The sequence below is a fragment of the Natrix helvetica genome, assembly GCF_964273705.1.
Source record: "Natrix helvetica genome assembly, chromosome: 16".
NCBI lineage: Eukaryota > Metazoa > Chordata > Lepidosauria > Squamata > Natricidae > Natrix > Natrix helvetica.
The window spans coordinates 4,151,274-4,165,677 of NC_138563.1; the positions used below are offsets into that span (position 1 = coordinate 4,151,274).

Sequence of the window (14,404 nt, forward strand, 5' to 3'; positions counted from 1 at the left end):
AACCCATCAAGGAGAGAAGCAACCTGGAATTAAGGAGAAACTTCCTAACAGGACAAATCACCCATGGAATGGCTTGCCTCCAGAAATATCTCCATCACTGGATGTTTTCAAGAGAGTAGACAAATCACTTATCTGTAAGAGTATAGGTTCTCCTGCTTGAGCAGGAGGCTGGACTAGAAGCCCTCCAAGCTCTTTTCCAGCTCATTCATCATTTAACCACCCCGTAATCCCTTGCGGGGTGGAGCCTAGGCAACTGAATGGAGCTAGCGAAGTTTTTGAATGGCCGGACGCTCTCCTGTCGCCAGCGCGGAGTTTTGTTCGGCAGATCTATTCTCACTGTGCCCAGAGAGAGAAATATCTGCCTCTATCTAGGACGGAAGGACTCGCAGCCTCCTTGAATGTGAGGCGAGAGCGCCCCCTCTAGGCCACCGCATCGCTCTCCCTTCCAGCTTCATTCGTCCGATTCCCACCCTTAGCCTGACCTTAAACGGAGCCCATTCTTTGCCACTAGGGGAGAGGTGGGGGCAAGAATCCGAAGGGAGACCACTGAATTACAAGTTTATTATTCAACGTTTAAAAAATAAAATAAAATAAAATAAAAAAGACAGAGAAATAACAGCAAAGAATGCCATTCCGGAGAAAAAAGAGCCAAGATGGAGCGGACGACGGATGACTTCTTTGGACCCATCCCGAAAGCAGTGACGGATGCACTGACCTGCCTACATTTTTAACCTTTTTGTCCCTTTTCCCTTACCGTCCCGGACAACCTTCCACCCAACCCAGTGCCCCTCCCTCCTCTGGGTATCCTCTCCCCACCCCCCTCCCATGCAGCTGGCAAAGCCCATCCAGCTGCAGGGAAGACGGAAAAAATGACATTTCCCTTTTTTTCTTTCTCAAAAAGGGAAAAAAAGGAGGGGTGCATTTAAAATAGCCCTTTGCGCCCCCCCGAAGTAAAAAAAAAATTGCCCTTGTCTCTAATTGTGCATTCAAAAGGACACGGGGACGTGCGGCGTGCATATTTTCCCACTGGCACCACGGCGTGCATATTACGTGGGCACAGGGGTGTGTGGGCGCGTGCATACTTTTTTAGAAGGGGGAGGGGAGTGGATTGTCCAACCGTTGGCCCCCCCGCCCTCCCGGAGTCTTTCTCCAGTCTCAATCCACCACAGAGAAGCGGGAGGAAGACACGTAACAAGTTAGCAGTTTTCAAAACAAAAAAACCCCACAAAGTTAAAAAAATAAAACTTTAAAAAACAAAAAAAGGAAAAAAAGGAAAGGAAACACAGAAGTGCCTTTAGTGTGTTTTTCGGCCCGGTCCTGCCCCCCTCCCCTCCCCATGTGGGGCGTGTTTAACATGCAAAGGTGCTGCCCCCCCCCCCCATGCTTCTCGTTGGGCTTCGGGGACGTCCCTCGTTCTCCGTTGGGATTCAAAGGACCGTCAGCTCGTCTTCGGGGGGCAAGGAGCTGACGCTGGTGCCGTAGGGGTGCCCGTTGCTGACCCCCCCGTCGAGTTCTTCCTGCAGGAATCGGCCGATTTCTTGCGTCAGGGAGGAGCCCTCCAGCTGCCACTCTTGTTCCAGCTGGGCTATCAACTAGGAAAGAGGAAAAGAAAAGAGGGAATGGATCAAAGAGAGGTGAGAACGAGTGGAAGCGTCTCGATCCAAAATATATTTTTGAGTTGGCAGCTGTGTGGATCAGACAGGCAGATAAACTAACTCTACATTGCCATAAAGTTACCGGAAAAGTCTGAAAATATAAGTCTCTGAGCCCTTTCGCCTCGCTTACAGCTTAACGACGGTTCGGTTTAGTGACCGTTCGATATCGCAACGGCACTGGGAAAAACAGGACTTGAGACCGATTTTCAGTGAACGACCCATTGTGGCGTCCCCGTGGTCACACGATATACATTCGGAGGCTTGACCACCGACTCGCATTTACGACGGTGGCAGCATTCTGGGTGGCATGTGATTCTCCCCCTTTGGCGACCTTCTGATGACGGGGAAGCGTCCATGAGGACGCTGCCGGCCCCGTTCCAATCGTACCGGTTGGAACGGGATTTGCAACCCACCACTGCTCTGTTGCCTTAAGCTACATTAATAGAATCTAGCGCATCTGAAAGTACAAATCTCCCATTGCCTCCTTTACAGTCTAAGAAACTAGGGAGGGTCCCTCCTGAGCCTCTTTCTCCATCCATTGTGCATCTGAGGGCTAAGCTGCCTCTTATCTGCTAGTTACCTAAAGATACATTATTGGAATCTAGCACATCTGAAAGTACAAATCTCCCACTGCCTCCTTTACAGCCTGAGAAACTAGGGAGGGTCCCTCCTGAGCCTCTTTCTCCATCCATTGTGCATCTGAGGGCTAAGCTGCCTCTTATCTGCTAGTTACCTAAAGATACATTAATAGAATCTAGCACATCTGAAAGTACAAATCTCCCATTGTCTCCTTTACAGCCTGTGAAACTAGGGAGGGTCCCTTCTGAACCTCTTTCTCCAGCCATTGTGCAGCCGAGGACTCAGCTGCCTCTTATCTGCCTGTTCCCTCTCTTAGCCCCGACTCCCAAGGTCCAAGATTGGTCCTGGTGACCCTTTGTAAAATCACCCACCCGTGGTTCTTCATCCTCAATCAATTGCACCATTTCCTGGTGTCCCAAAAGTAGCTTCTCCTGCCGTCGTTTCTGGGCCTCTTCAAGCTGTGGGGATTGAAAGAGAGAGAGAGAGAGAGAGAGAAAATAAGAAAATAGAAGAACAGCCTTCTGAATTTATCAGCGGGTTCACTGTTCTAACCGAGGCTTCCTAAGAGCATGAAGCAAACTCCTTGTTGTCCCGACAAAAACCCCTTTTCTTAATTGACTGTGAATTCTGCTCCTTCACATCCAGCAAAGTCTTTCGAGGGAGGATTTACAGTCACAGACCTTCTCTGGCTTGGAAAGCTGCCAGGCCGATCTCTGCAGAACTTGGCCAGGAGTCTCGGAGAGTCCCGAACCAATGAAGCGAACTAATGGACTCCTGCAAACTCCACTCCCCTCTTGCTCCTCTTTTATTTCCTCTGGGAGGGGCCATTCATCGTCCACCTGTGGCCTTCCTCCCAAGTCCACCCCTGTTCTTTAGCTCTTCCCTTCGTCTGGCAACTCCTCGTATGCACACACACTGGGAACAGGCTCCAGCTGTTCCTCTGCCTCACTGATGTCTGACTCTGAAGGCAATTGATAGCTGTCAAGACGGCCCTGGCCCCCTCTCTGCCTCCGACACAGAGCCCCCATCAGAGCCTTCCCCAGACTCCAGGACTGGCCCAGGTTCCTCCCCAACCCTCCTCACTGTCCGAATCTGCTGGCCACTGGTGGGCCACAACAGTTCTCTACCAATTCTTTTTTCCAGGGGAATCAAAGTTGGCCCTGTTTTGTTCGCTCCCATCTAGACTACTGCAAGGAGATTGCCTTGGGACTGCCCCTTGAAGAACATCCAGAAATATTCTGAGGTTCAGAACCTGGGTGCAGATTAATCCTGAAGATAGTTTGTTTGTTTTTTAATTTTTGGAGGGGTTTGTGTGCACTCAGCTCAGCTCAAAGCATCAGTCCAATAAACTAAGATTTATCCGGAATTGCATCCTTCTCCCCTTCCTTTCTACATACTTGGAAAGTTTCACTGGCTTGTAAACCTTTAGCGAGAGCCCAACGTTAGAAAAATGGAAATTGAACATAGCAAATACGAAAATGCTGGATTGTTAGATGCTTACCCTCCGAATGGAGTTTACAGACTCCGTGATATGCCTTCTGTTTATCTCGGTTAATTCCCTGTGGGAGAGACAAACCAGGTTAAGGACAATCCATAACTTGCTTGCTTCTGCTCTGACCTAGGCTTCCTCATCTCCCTGCCAGAGACCTAATTCCCAAATGCAGAGCAAGGCCAAACTTAGCACAGAGTCAAACAGAACTTTTCAAAGTTTGAACCGACCAGATGAACTAATTGCTTCTGGCAAAAGGTCATGTCATGTTCGCTCCTCTTTTAGGTCTTATGGAAGGGGCCAATCATCTCCAAGCCTTGCTCCCAAGTCGCTCCTTTCGTCTTAACTGTTCTTGCCTTCTGGCAGCTCTGCGCACGCGTACACTGGGAACAGGCTCCAGCTGTTCTTCTGCCTCACTGATGTCTGACTCCGAAGGCAGCTGATAACTGTCAGACGGCCTTGGCCTCCCCTCTGCCTCCGACGCAAAGCCCTCGTCCGCGCCAGACTCCAGGAGTGGCCCATGCTCCTCCCCAACCTCCTCACTGTCCGAATCTGCTGGCCGCTGGCGGGCCACAACAGCCTCATGCATACAAACCCCATCGTAACTCACACGTCTTTTTTGCTCCTCTCGCGAGATTTGGCTTCCGTGATACTGTTGTGACGTTTTCGATCCAGGATTTTCTGCAGTTCCTTCTTCTCTCTGACGAGAAAAGCAACGGCGGGCCAGGTTAGCGCTTATTCTCTACGAGGCTGTAAATAATCTTTTTTTTCTCCAATCCTAGAGAGTTTTGGCGAGGCAGTGAAGATGCCAGACGGAGTTAAATTTTTTATTATAAAAGTTACATTTGTTATTTTCGCTGTCCTGGTGGGGTTTCCCCCCCCCCCCAAAAATGTAAAAACATCACTCCAAAAACGAGAACCATCGTACAGACAGTCCTCGACTTACTACTGTTTTGTTTAGTGACCGTTCAAAGTTACACGCGCGGCACTGAAAAAGGTGATCTAGGATCGTTTCCCCCACTTACAACGGCTGCGGCATGCCCATGGTCAAGTCAGGTGATCAAAATTCAGATGACTCCACTTTATGATGGCTGCCGTATCTCAGAGTCATCCCTTTTTGTGACCTTCCACCAAGCAAAGTCAGTGAGGAAGTCAGATTCACAGTAACCTTGTTCCTCACTTAACAACTGCATTCATTCGCCTAACCACTGTGGCAAGAAAACTCATCAAAACTCACTTAACTCTCGGTTACCCACAGAAATTTGGGGATCAGTTACGGTTGTAACTCAAGAACTACTCTTATGGCTAGAAGAGGAATTAACAGAGCCTGATTGGGTACTAAATATTTTTCTGAAGTCCTTAAAGCGGGAGGGGAACCAAAGATGGCGGGATGAAAAGAAAGGCGAAATTCGCATGTCATTTCTCCTCGCTTTACGACTCACTTCTCGCCCGTTTCTTTCAGTTTCTTCAGTTGTGCTGCCTGATAATCCTGGGCGATTTCTCTTAAGCGCTGCTGCGCCTGAGGAAGAAGGCAAAAGAACTCAATCGGAACACAGCCGGAAGGGACCTTGGAGGTCTTCTAGTCCAGCCTCTGCTCAAGCAGGAGACTAGATTCCGTTTCAACCAATCAATCAATCAATCAACCAATCAATCAATTAAACAGAACAGAGCTAGAAGGGACCTTGGAGGTCTTCTAGTCCAGCCTCTGCTCAAGCAGGAGACCCAATACCATTTCAATCAATCAATCAATCAATCAATCAATCAACCAATCAATCAATCAGAACAGAGCTGGAAGGGACCTTGGAGATCTTCTAATCCAGCCTCTGGTCAAGCAGGAGACCCTATACCATTTCAATCAATCAATCAATGAGAACAGAGCTGGAAAGGACCTTGGAGGTCTTCTAGTCCAACCCCTACTCAAGCAGGAGGCCCTATGAAGCAGAGAGGGGGGATTTAAAATTATGAATTCAGTGGTCCCCGAGGTCCGAAAGGTTGGTGACCCCGGTGTATAGGATACCTGGTGCAGGTGTTCTCGCTTCAGCTCCCTCTCCAGCTGGTGCTGACCCTCGCGGAGCCGTAGCAGGCCCTGCAGCTGCCATTCCTGAAGGTCCATCTTGCATTGAGTTTCTTCGTGGTCCTGTCCTTGCCGAGCTCCTTCTAAAGAGCTTTGAGACCTACCAAGAAAGAAGACACCACAGCTGTGTTCCAATATCTCAGGGGCTGTCCCAAAATGAGATTTTTTTCAGGAGGCAACTGGAAAAATATGCTTTAAATCTCTTTCTGCATGGGAAAAATAGTCTAAATTTCCTTTTCTGCATGGAAATACATGCTTTAAATCTCCTTTTCTGCATGGAAAAAATAGATAAATTTCCTTTTCTGCATGGAAAAATATGCTTTAAATCTCCTTTTCTGCATGGAAAATATAGTCTAAATATCCTTTTCTACGTGGAAAAATATGCTTTACATCTCTCTTTCTGCATGGAAAAATATGCTCTAAATCTCATTTTCTGCATGGAAAAAGTCTAAATTTCCTTTTCTTCATGGAAATACATGCTTTAAATCTCCTTTTCTGCATGGAAAAAATATGCTTTACATCTCATTTTCTGCATGGAAAAAGTCTAAATTTCCTTTTCTGCATGGGAAAATATACTTTAAATCTTCTTTTCTGCATGGAAAAAATAGGCTAAATCTCATTTTCTGCATGGAAAACCTGCTATTAATCTCCATTTTGGCCTAAAACTACTGCTCTAAATCTTCTTTTCTGCTTAGGAAATTGGCTTTCAGGCTCTTTTTTCTGCATGAAGAATCTGCTGTAAATCTCATTTTTGGCACGGAGAATCTGTCCTACTTCTCATTTTCCGCGTGGGAAAAATGGCTCTAAAACCGTACTTCTTCCCTGCATGGCAAATCTCATTTAAATCTCTTTCCCGGGGCTTCTGTGTGTACGGCACGTGCCCAAAAAATCTGGTATTCTCACCCTTCCCGGCTACGCAGACGGCTTCTTTCCAGAGTCAGCTGCGCATTCTGTTTTTTGTTGAGGCTGCAAATTTTTTTCATGTGTTTGCGACGAAGCTCCTTCAGTTCCCGATATTGCTTCTTCTGCAACTTGGCGAAAGCCTTTTGCTGCCTCAGTTCTTCCACAGAAGGTGGAGAGACCTCTGGAAAGGAAGGGAGAGCACAGCACGAGGGTTTGCGGAGTCCAGCAAGAAGGGCGGAAAGGAAACACCGAAGTGCCTTTCTTTCCACCACTGAAGACGGGAGCGTGAGACGACGAAGAGTGGCCGATCGGGCCATTTCCTGCTTCTCCGTTCTCAAATTTCTCTCCACCTCAATGTGGACTAGGAACATGAGTGGCTTTTTAAAAAGAATTTAAATCGTTCAATTTATATGACGCCCGCCTCACTGATAAATCGACTCTGGCAGCTTACGAAATGGGAAATTTAAACAGACGTGCAATCTTCAATGTGCGAGCACCATCGGCAATTTCCATTTGCTACGTTAAGGGAGTTACGTCCATTTTTGCCGTGGTGCTTAAGCGAATCACTGCTGTTGTTAAGCGAGATGTGGTCGTTAAGGGAATCTCACCCCCCTCCCAACCCTATAACCTTGCTTGCTGGGAAGGTCGCGGATGGCGATCAGGTGACCTCGGAAGCCGCGGGAAAATATATACGCCAGTTGCAAATTTCTGATCACGCGATTCGTGGGGGGGAAAGCTGCAACGGTTGTAACTGCGAGGACCGGTCCTAAGTTGCACGCTTTCACTGCTGTCAAAGGGCACCCCCCCCCCGTTGGTGCTGAGGGGGCTGGCAACGCAGCTTCGTAAGCTTACCTGCCAGGACGCTGGCAATTAAGTCATCTCTCTGCACTAGAAGAGGAGTAAAAATGGAACTTTTAGAGACTTTTAGACTCTGATCTCACAATTGGGGAATGGGCAAAAAACAGGGGGTCTCAATTCTTCACACACATGCACCCCAAACTTTCCCCCAGTGGGCGAAAAGACTTGTCCCACCCCCCAGGATTCCAACCAGAATTTTATGGGGAGAGAAAAAGTCCCAACCCTTTTGGTCCTTACCTTGACTGGGGACGATGCTGGGAGTCCGGGTAGGGGGCAGCACATCCGGGAGGGGTTTCTGGACCTCCCGTGACGGCCCCGGGGTCTTGCAAGAGGAATTCCGCAACAGGGATTCCTTCGGCCTCTCCATGTTCTCCTGCCCAACGTGGAGGAAATATGGGGAAGTGGAGTTGGGAGGTGGGGTGTCTCCCAGCATCCCCCCCACCCCTCTCCGGGGCCCCAAACTAGCTTTGCAACCACAAATTGACCCGTCGACATAATGCGAGGATCTCCCGTGGATTTCCATCCCACCCCCGGTAAACTCTCTGCCTCGTTGCGCGTCATTTTCCTTCCATCCCGTCTAGGAATCCTCACCTCACTCAACATCATCAGGGCAGACAGCTGCTTGGCTCGTTGATCCATTAAACTGATGTGTTTAATTGGGTTGATTAACGCCTCGGCGTAATCTGAGGAACGAAGAAAGAGAGCCGTAAACATCACTGCTTTCCCCCCCCCCCAAAAAAAAAGAGAGAAAGAAACAGGGATTGGGATTAGATAGGAATTAGATGTGTATTAGACAGAGATTAGATAGGGGTTAGACAGGGATTACATAGGCATTAGTCAGGGATTAGACACGGATTAGATATGGATTGCACAGGGATTAGACACAGATTAGACAAGGATTAGACAGGGGTTGCTGGAGAATCTGATTATCTGATTAGATATGCATTACACAGGGATTAGACAGGGATTTGACAGGGATTAGATATGCATTACACAGGGATTAGACACAGATTAGACAAGGATTAGACAGGGGTTGCTGGAGAATCTGATTATCTGATTAGATATGCATTACACAGGGATTAGACAGGGATTTGACAGGGATTAGATATGCATTACACAGGGATTAGACACAGATTAGACAAGGATTAGACAGGGGTTGCTGGAGAATCGGATTACATAAGGATTAGATATGGATTAGACAGAGATTAAACAGGGATTAGTTAGGGGTTAGACAGGGATTACATAGGCATTAGATAAGGATTAGACATGGATTAGATATGGATTGCACAGGGATTAGACACAGATTAGACAAGGATTAGACAGGGGTTGCTGGAGAATCTGATTCTCTGATTAGATATACATTACACAGGGATTAGACAGGGATTAGATATGCATTACAGAGGGATTAGACACAGATTAGACAAGGATTAGACAGGGGTTGCTGGAGAATCTGATTCTCTGATTAGATATACATTACACAGGGATTTGACAGGGATTAGATATGCATTACACAGGGATTAGACACAGATTAGACAAGGATTAGACAGGGGTTGCTGGAGAATCGGATTACATAAGGATTAGATATGGATTAGACAGAGATTAAACAGGGATTAGTTAGGGGTTAGACAGGGATTACATAGGCATTAGACAAGGATTAGACATGGATTAGATATGGATTGCACAGGGATTAGACACGGATTAGACAAGGATTAGACAGGGGTTGCTGGAGAATCTGATTCTCTGATTAGATATACATTACACAGGGATTAGACAGGGATTAGATATGCATTACAGAGGGATTAGACACAGATTAGACAAGGATTAGACAGGGGTTGCTGGAAAATCTGGCTCAAATCCTCTGATTTTTGCTTTCTGTTGCACACCCACACCGCTGCGTGAGACAGTTGTTAAGTGAGGCAGCTTTTAAGAGAGAGTTGCCCTGTTTTACAATCTTTCTGGCCACCGTTGTTCAGTGAATCACTGCCGTTGTTAAGCGAATCACTGCTTGTGTTTCCCCATTATTTATCCCTACCAGAGGTGGGGATTTATTGCAAAGAATAAGGCGCTTAAGACTGCCCTACAGGGAGTCCTCGATTTACGACCACAATGTGGTTGTGAAGCGAACCTGGCTTCTTTGCTCGACGGAAGGTCGCATAAGGGGGAAATCACACGATCCCGGGACACCGCGAACCGTCATAAATAGGCATCAGCTGACACGCGTCTGAACTTTGACCATGTGACCCATGCAGCGGTCGTAAGGGTGAAAAACGGTCATAAGTCCCTGGTTTTTTTTTAAAGTGCCGTTGCAACTTTGATGGGTCACTCCACAAGCAGGTCGTAAAAGAATGCTACCTGTGTGTGATTTTGGTGGGCTGGTTTGGTCTACCTGGCAGGGCGGGGTAGACATCACGGTGTGTCCCCCCCCTTAGGCTCCACCCCCTTCCCAGGAAGGACCCGCGCCCTTTCCCCAAGCCATTACTTTGATGGTCATCGGGAATATAGTCACACGCTTCTGTGTAGACCAACAAGGCCGGGAGACAGAGAGGCTGATTGCTTTCACTGCGCAGACAAATATAGTGGTACCCTGTGAAAGAGAAAACAACACACACACACACACACACACAAGATAAGTACATTCACAGGGTTGGAAGGGACCTTGGAGATCTTCTAGTCCAACCCCCTGCCCAAACGGTTAAATTAAAAAAAAAAAAGAATACGATGCAATGGAATATTTTTATAGAGCCACTTTGGTCTAGCGGTGAAGACATTGGGTAGAAAACAGGAGACTGGGAGTTCTAGTCCCGCCTCGGGCACGAAAGCCAACTGAATGACTTTGGGTCATTCACCAGGAGACGGTGAGTTTTAGTTCTGTCTTGGGCATGAAAGCCGGCTGGGTGACTTTGGGCCATTCACCAGGAGCCTGGGAGTTCTAGTCCCACTTTAAGCATGAAAATCAACTAAATGACTGGGTGAATCACCAGGAGATGGTGAGTTCTAGTCCCGCCTTAGGCACGAAAGCCAGCTGGCTGACTTTGGGCCAATCACCAGGAGACTGGGAGTTCTAGTCCCACTTTAAGCATGAAAATCAACTAAATGACTTTGGGCCAATCACCAGGAGACTGGGAGTTCTAATTCAGTCTTAGGCACGAAAGCCAGCTGGGTGCCCTTGGGCCAATCACCAGGACACTGGGAGTTCTAGTCCCTCCTTAGGCACGAAAGCCAACTGAGTGACTTTGGGCCAATTACCAGGAGACTGGGAGTTCTAGTCCTGTCTTAGGCACGAAAGCCAACTGAGTGACTTTGGACCAATCACCAGGAGACTGGGAGTTCTAGTTCAGTCTTAGGCACGAAAGCAAGTTGGGTGCCCTTGGGCCAATCACCAGGAGACGGTGAGTTCTAGTCCCACCCCAAGCATGACAATCCCATTATCCCACAGAGGGGAAGGAGTGGGGGACAAGGGGTCCAATCCTCCCATTCCCTTTGTCGCTGGCGGGAAGGAGCGATGGGAGTGGCTTACCTGCCCGGATGGCGGAGACGGGCAAAATCCGATGGCCCACAAATTTCCCGCCCTCCTCAAAAACCGCGATGCGCAGCGAGGCGAGGGTTGGCAGCACGACCTGGCCGGAGAAAGAATGGTTGGAAGGAAGCGCCGAATTCAGATTGCGCCATCGACGCTCTACACACACACACACACAAATACACACACCCCTGTGCAACCTTTGTGAATTGTGAGAGGGGAACACAAGCAAAGGACCTCCACCTCCAAGGGTCAAAATTTAATTTCCGGACAGGTCAGCTGAAAGTTGAAAAATTCGAGTGAAGGGGGAAAAAAAAAACGCACTTGGCACATGCTCAGAAATCCAGAGCTTCTCTAAATAACCGTCCCGGTTTTGCCCCTCTCACCTTCTGGAAGACGAAGGGCTCCTCGTCCCACACGGGGTTGAAGGAGTTGCCCTGCGAGGTCCGAGTGCGAAACTTGCGCTTGGTGTCCACCGGCAGGCCGAACATGTCTACTTCGACGTAAATGCCGATCCTCTTATCGGAGAGAAACTGTCCGGATATGATCTAAGATTGAGATGAGAAGATGCGTTTTCCTGGCTTCAAATGAAAAACCCGGTTGAATTCACAGGCCGTTTTTCTGACGCAACCCTCTGCGTATGCTCAGAAGCACTCTCTTCCGCTTCGCCTGCTAGCTCAAATAGCTTCGCTTGCCAATTTTATCTTTATTCTTCGTAATAACCTGATTAATGTCTTCAACCAGAAAACTAAAGGTAAATAGACAATATACATTTAAGGTAAGAGAAAGAAAAAAGAAATGGAAGGAAAAAGTGGGAAAATGGAAGAAAAAAGTATTATTTTATCCCTCTCTCACTTTTTTCCTTTCTTCCATCTTTCTCTTCCTTCACTCCTTCCTTGTTTTTCCGTTCTTCCAGGCTTCCTTCCCTTTTTCTCTTACTCTCTACATTCTCTTTCTGTTCCTCCTTTTTCTTTTCCCGTCTTTTATCTTACCCTCCTTCCTTTCTCTCATCCACACCTTCCTTCCTTCCTTCCCTTCTTTTCTCATCCACACTTTCCCTCCTTCTTCCTTTCTCTCTTATCCACACCTTCCTTCCTTTCTCTCATCCACACCTTCCTTCCTTCCTTTCTCTCATCCACACCTTCCTTCCTTTCTTCCCTTCCTTTCTCTCTCATCCACACCTTCTTTCCTTCCTTTCTCTCATCCACACCTTCCTCCTCCCTCCCTCCGCTTTCCTTCCTCCCTCCCCTCAAATTCACCACTGATAGGGATCAACACATTTTCCACCCCATTTCTCGCCCCTCCCAGTCCGCCATGCCTTCTAACCTTCACTCTGACGGTGTTTGCCACAATGCCGTCGACAATATCTTCGGTGAACGGGTCGAAAAACTTGTCCGACCGTCGCATAAACTCGGGCTTGAGCAAGTAGCCGCTCCGGCGATTGTACTCAAAGATGCCCAGGTTCAGCTGCATTGGCAAGTCTGCATGGAGGGGCGATATCAAAAAACGCAAGTCCTCATTATACCAGCAGAGGGAAAGCGTGCGAGTTTGATCCTGGGTAGATATTTCTCTCTCTGGGTACATTGAGAATCTTAACTGCTGAATATAACTCCGCCCTGGCAACAGGAATGGCATCTGGCCATTAAAACAGCTCCATTCAATTGCCCAGACTCCACCCCACAAGGGATTAGGGGTCATTAAAAGAGGACCATGTAAAGCCCATTTCCCCGAAGTAGCCGCTCCATCTTAGTCTCAATTGTCGTTCAACTTTATGTGCCCGTATAAATAGTTATTAAATAATATAAATTGAATAAAAAAAATAACTACACCGACATTTTGATGGCCGGCTAAACCAAAACCTCTCCCGTTCGCCAATCTAAGCAAGGATAAACTTTTTTTTTAAAATGCCTACACGCCTGTGCAAGTTTCTAGTCATCTCCTCCCGGAAAGCGAACTCACCCAGGGATTGAAAATTGAGGGCCACCATCTGACAGCCGGCGTTCCAGAAGAGCTGTGGCATGTAGTTGGATGAATCCACGCGTGTCCCTTTGGGGTAAATTCGGCTCAGCTGCTTCTTGTTGTATCTGGGAAGGATCCGTGTCAAGGCCGAAAAGCATGTAAGTGTGGTCAGCTGTCCAGTTGGCTATCAACATGTATTTCGCGGCTCAAAGCAATCCCCTTCCACCTGTCCCCTTTCAATTCAGCCTTCCTTCTTAACATTAGAGTCATAAACCATAAGGTGGGATCTGAGAGGTCATTTAGTCCAACCCCAAGCAAAGTTGGATCCTTTAGAGCAGTGTTTCTTAAAATGTCGGCCTAGTATCCCCAAATCCTCTCAGGAGTCATCAAACTGGACACTGCTGGTAGTCCTCGACTTACAACCACTCGTTTAGTGACCGTTTGGTGTTTTAATGGCCTCGGAAAGAGGTCGTTTTTCACACTGAGCGACCGTTGCGATCCAAATTCAGACGCTTGGCAAAACTCATACTTATGACGGTGGCTGTGTCCCCGGGGTGGTGGCAGGATGTCACGCGACTCTCCTTTGGCGAGCTTAAAATCCCGGGGGAAGCTGGAGGCTCTTAACAACCGTGCGGCCGACTGAACCGCTGTAGGGGTTCACTTAACGACTGTGGCACGGAAGGCCGTAAAAAAAAGGGGGGGGGCAAAACTCACTGAACCGCCGTCTCGCTTAGGGACGGAAACGGCGGCCGTCACGTCGGGGGGCTGCCTGTTTTCGCTCTGTCGAGAAGGGAAGAACGCCGGGTTCGAATCCCACCCCACCCATCCTGATAACTTGGACCGGAGCGAAGACATCGATTTAAATGTTTAACAGGGGAAATCTGTGATTAAATATCAGCCTCGTCAAAGGGATGGTCCATCAATTTAAAAAAAAAAGGGGGGGAGAAAGACATGGGTTCAAGAGACGTGGGTTGAAGGATACTCAACAAACTCCATGGGACTGTTGGTCAGCTGCTCCAAGCCTTTGGTCTCCACGAAGGAAGACATTTCGAAAGATTTGTTGCGTTCTGGAAGAGAAGGAAAGACAAAATAGAAGGATGTCGGTTTTCTTACACCACCACCCCAGCGCAAAGGAGGGAGAGTCAAAAACAAAGAAAATCACAGCCTCTGGAAGGGAAGGGAAGGGAAGCTGTTTTTATGCGTCAAGGCTTCAGCAACCATATGTCCTGTCTCTCCAAACTTAACAACTGTAAGACTTGTGGATTTCAACTCCCAGAATTCCCCAGCCAGCCGGAAATCAAGAGGCTGCAAAATCGGGTGCGCTTGACAACGTGCTCAATCGTTAATAGTCAACGGGAAACTAGCTGGGA

At 47.9% G+C, this 14,404-nt stretch overlaps 1 protein-coding gene across 1 annotated transcript in view; it reads right to left on the reverse strand.

Annotated features, from left to right (window-relative positions):
• Nucleotides 1-542: 542 nt before the first annotated feature.
• PLCB3 (phospholipase C beta 3) overlaps nt 543-14,404 on the reverse strand; it is a 43,493-nt gene continuing 29,631 nt past the window's right edge. The window contains exons 16-32 of the mRNA XM_081967893.1: nt 14,389-14,398; nt 14,017-14,142; nt 13,035-13,159; nt 12,402-12,556; nt 11,462-11,623; nt 11,076-11,175; nt 10,038-10,142; nt 8,150-8,241; nt 7,796-7,931; nt 7,553-7,588; nt 6,701-6,881; nt 5,741-5,897; nt 5,166-5,242; nt 4,334-4,423; nt 3,736-3,793; nt 2,606-2,692; nt 543-1,592 (exon numbers count right to left, since the gene is read on the reverse strand). Coding sequence (XP_081824019.1) covers nt 1,428-1,592; nt 2,606-2,692; nt 3,736-3,793; nt 4,334-4,423; nt 5,166-5,242; nt 5,741-5,897; nt 6,701-6,881; nt 7,553-7,588; nt 7,796-7,931; nt 8,150-8,241; nt 10,038-10,142; nt 11,076-11,175; nt 11,462-11,623; nt 12,402-12,556; nt 13,035-13,159; nt 14,017-14,142; nt 14,389-14,398 — 1,862 coding nt within the window. The 3' untranslated portion in view covers nt 543-1,427. The remainder of the gene's footprint in view (nt 1,593-2,605; nt 2,693-3,735; nt 3,794-4,333; nt 4,424-5,165; nt 5,243-5,740; nt 5,898-6,700; nt 6,882-7,552; nt 7,589-7,795; nt 7,932-8,149; nt 8,242-10,037; nt 10,143-11,075; nt 11,176-11,461; nt 11,624-12,401; nt 12,557-13,034; nt 13,160-14,016; nt 14,143-14,388; nt 14,399-14,404) is intronic.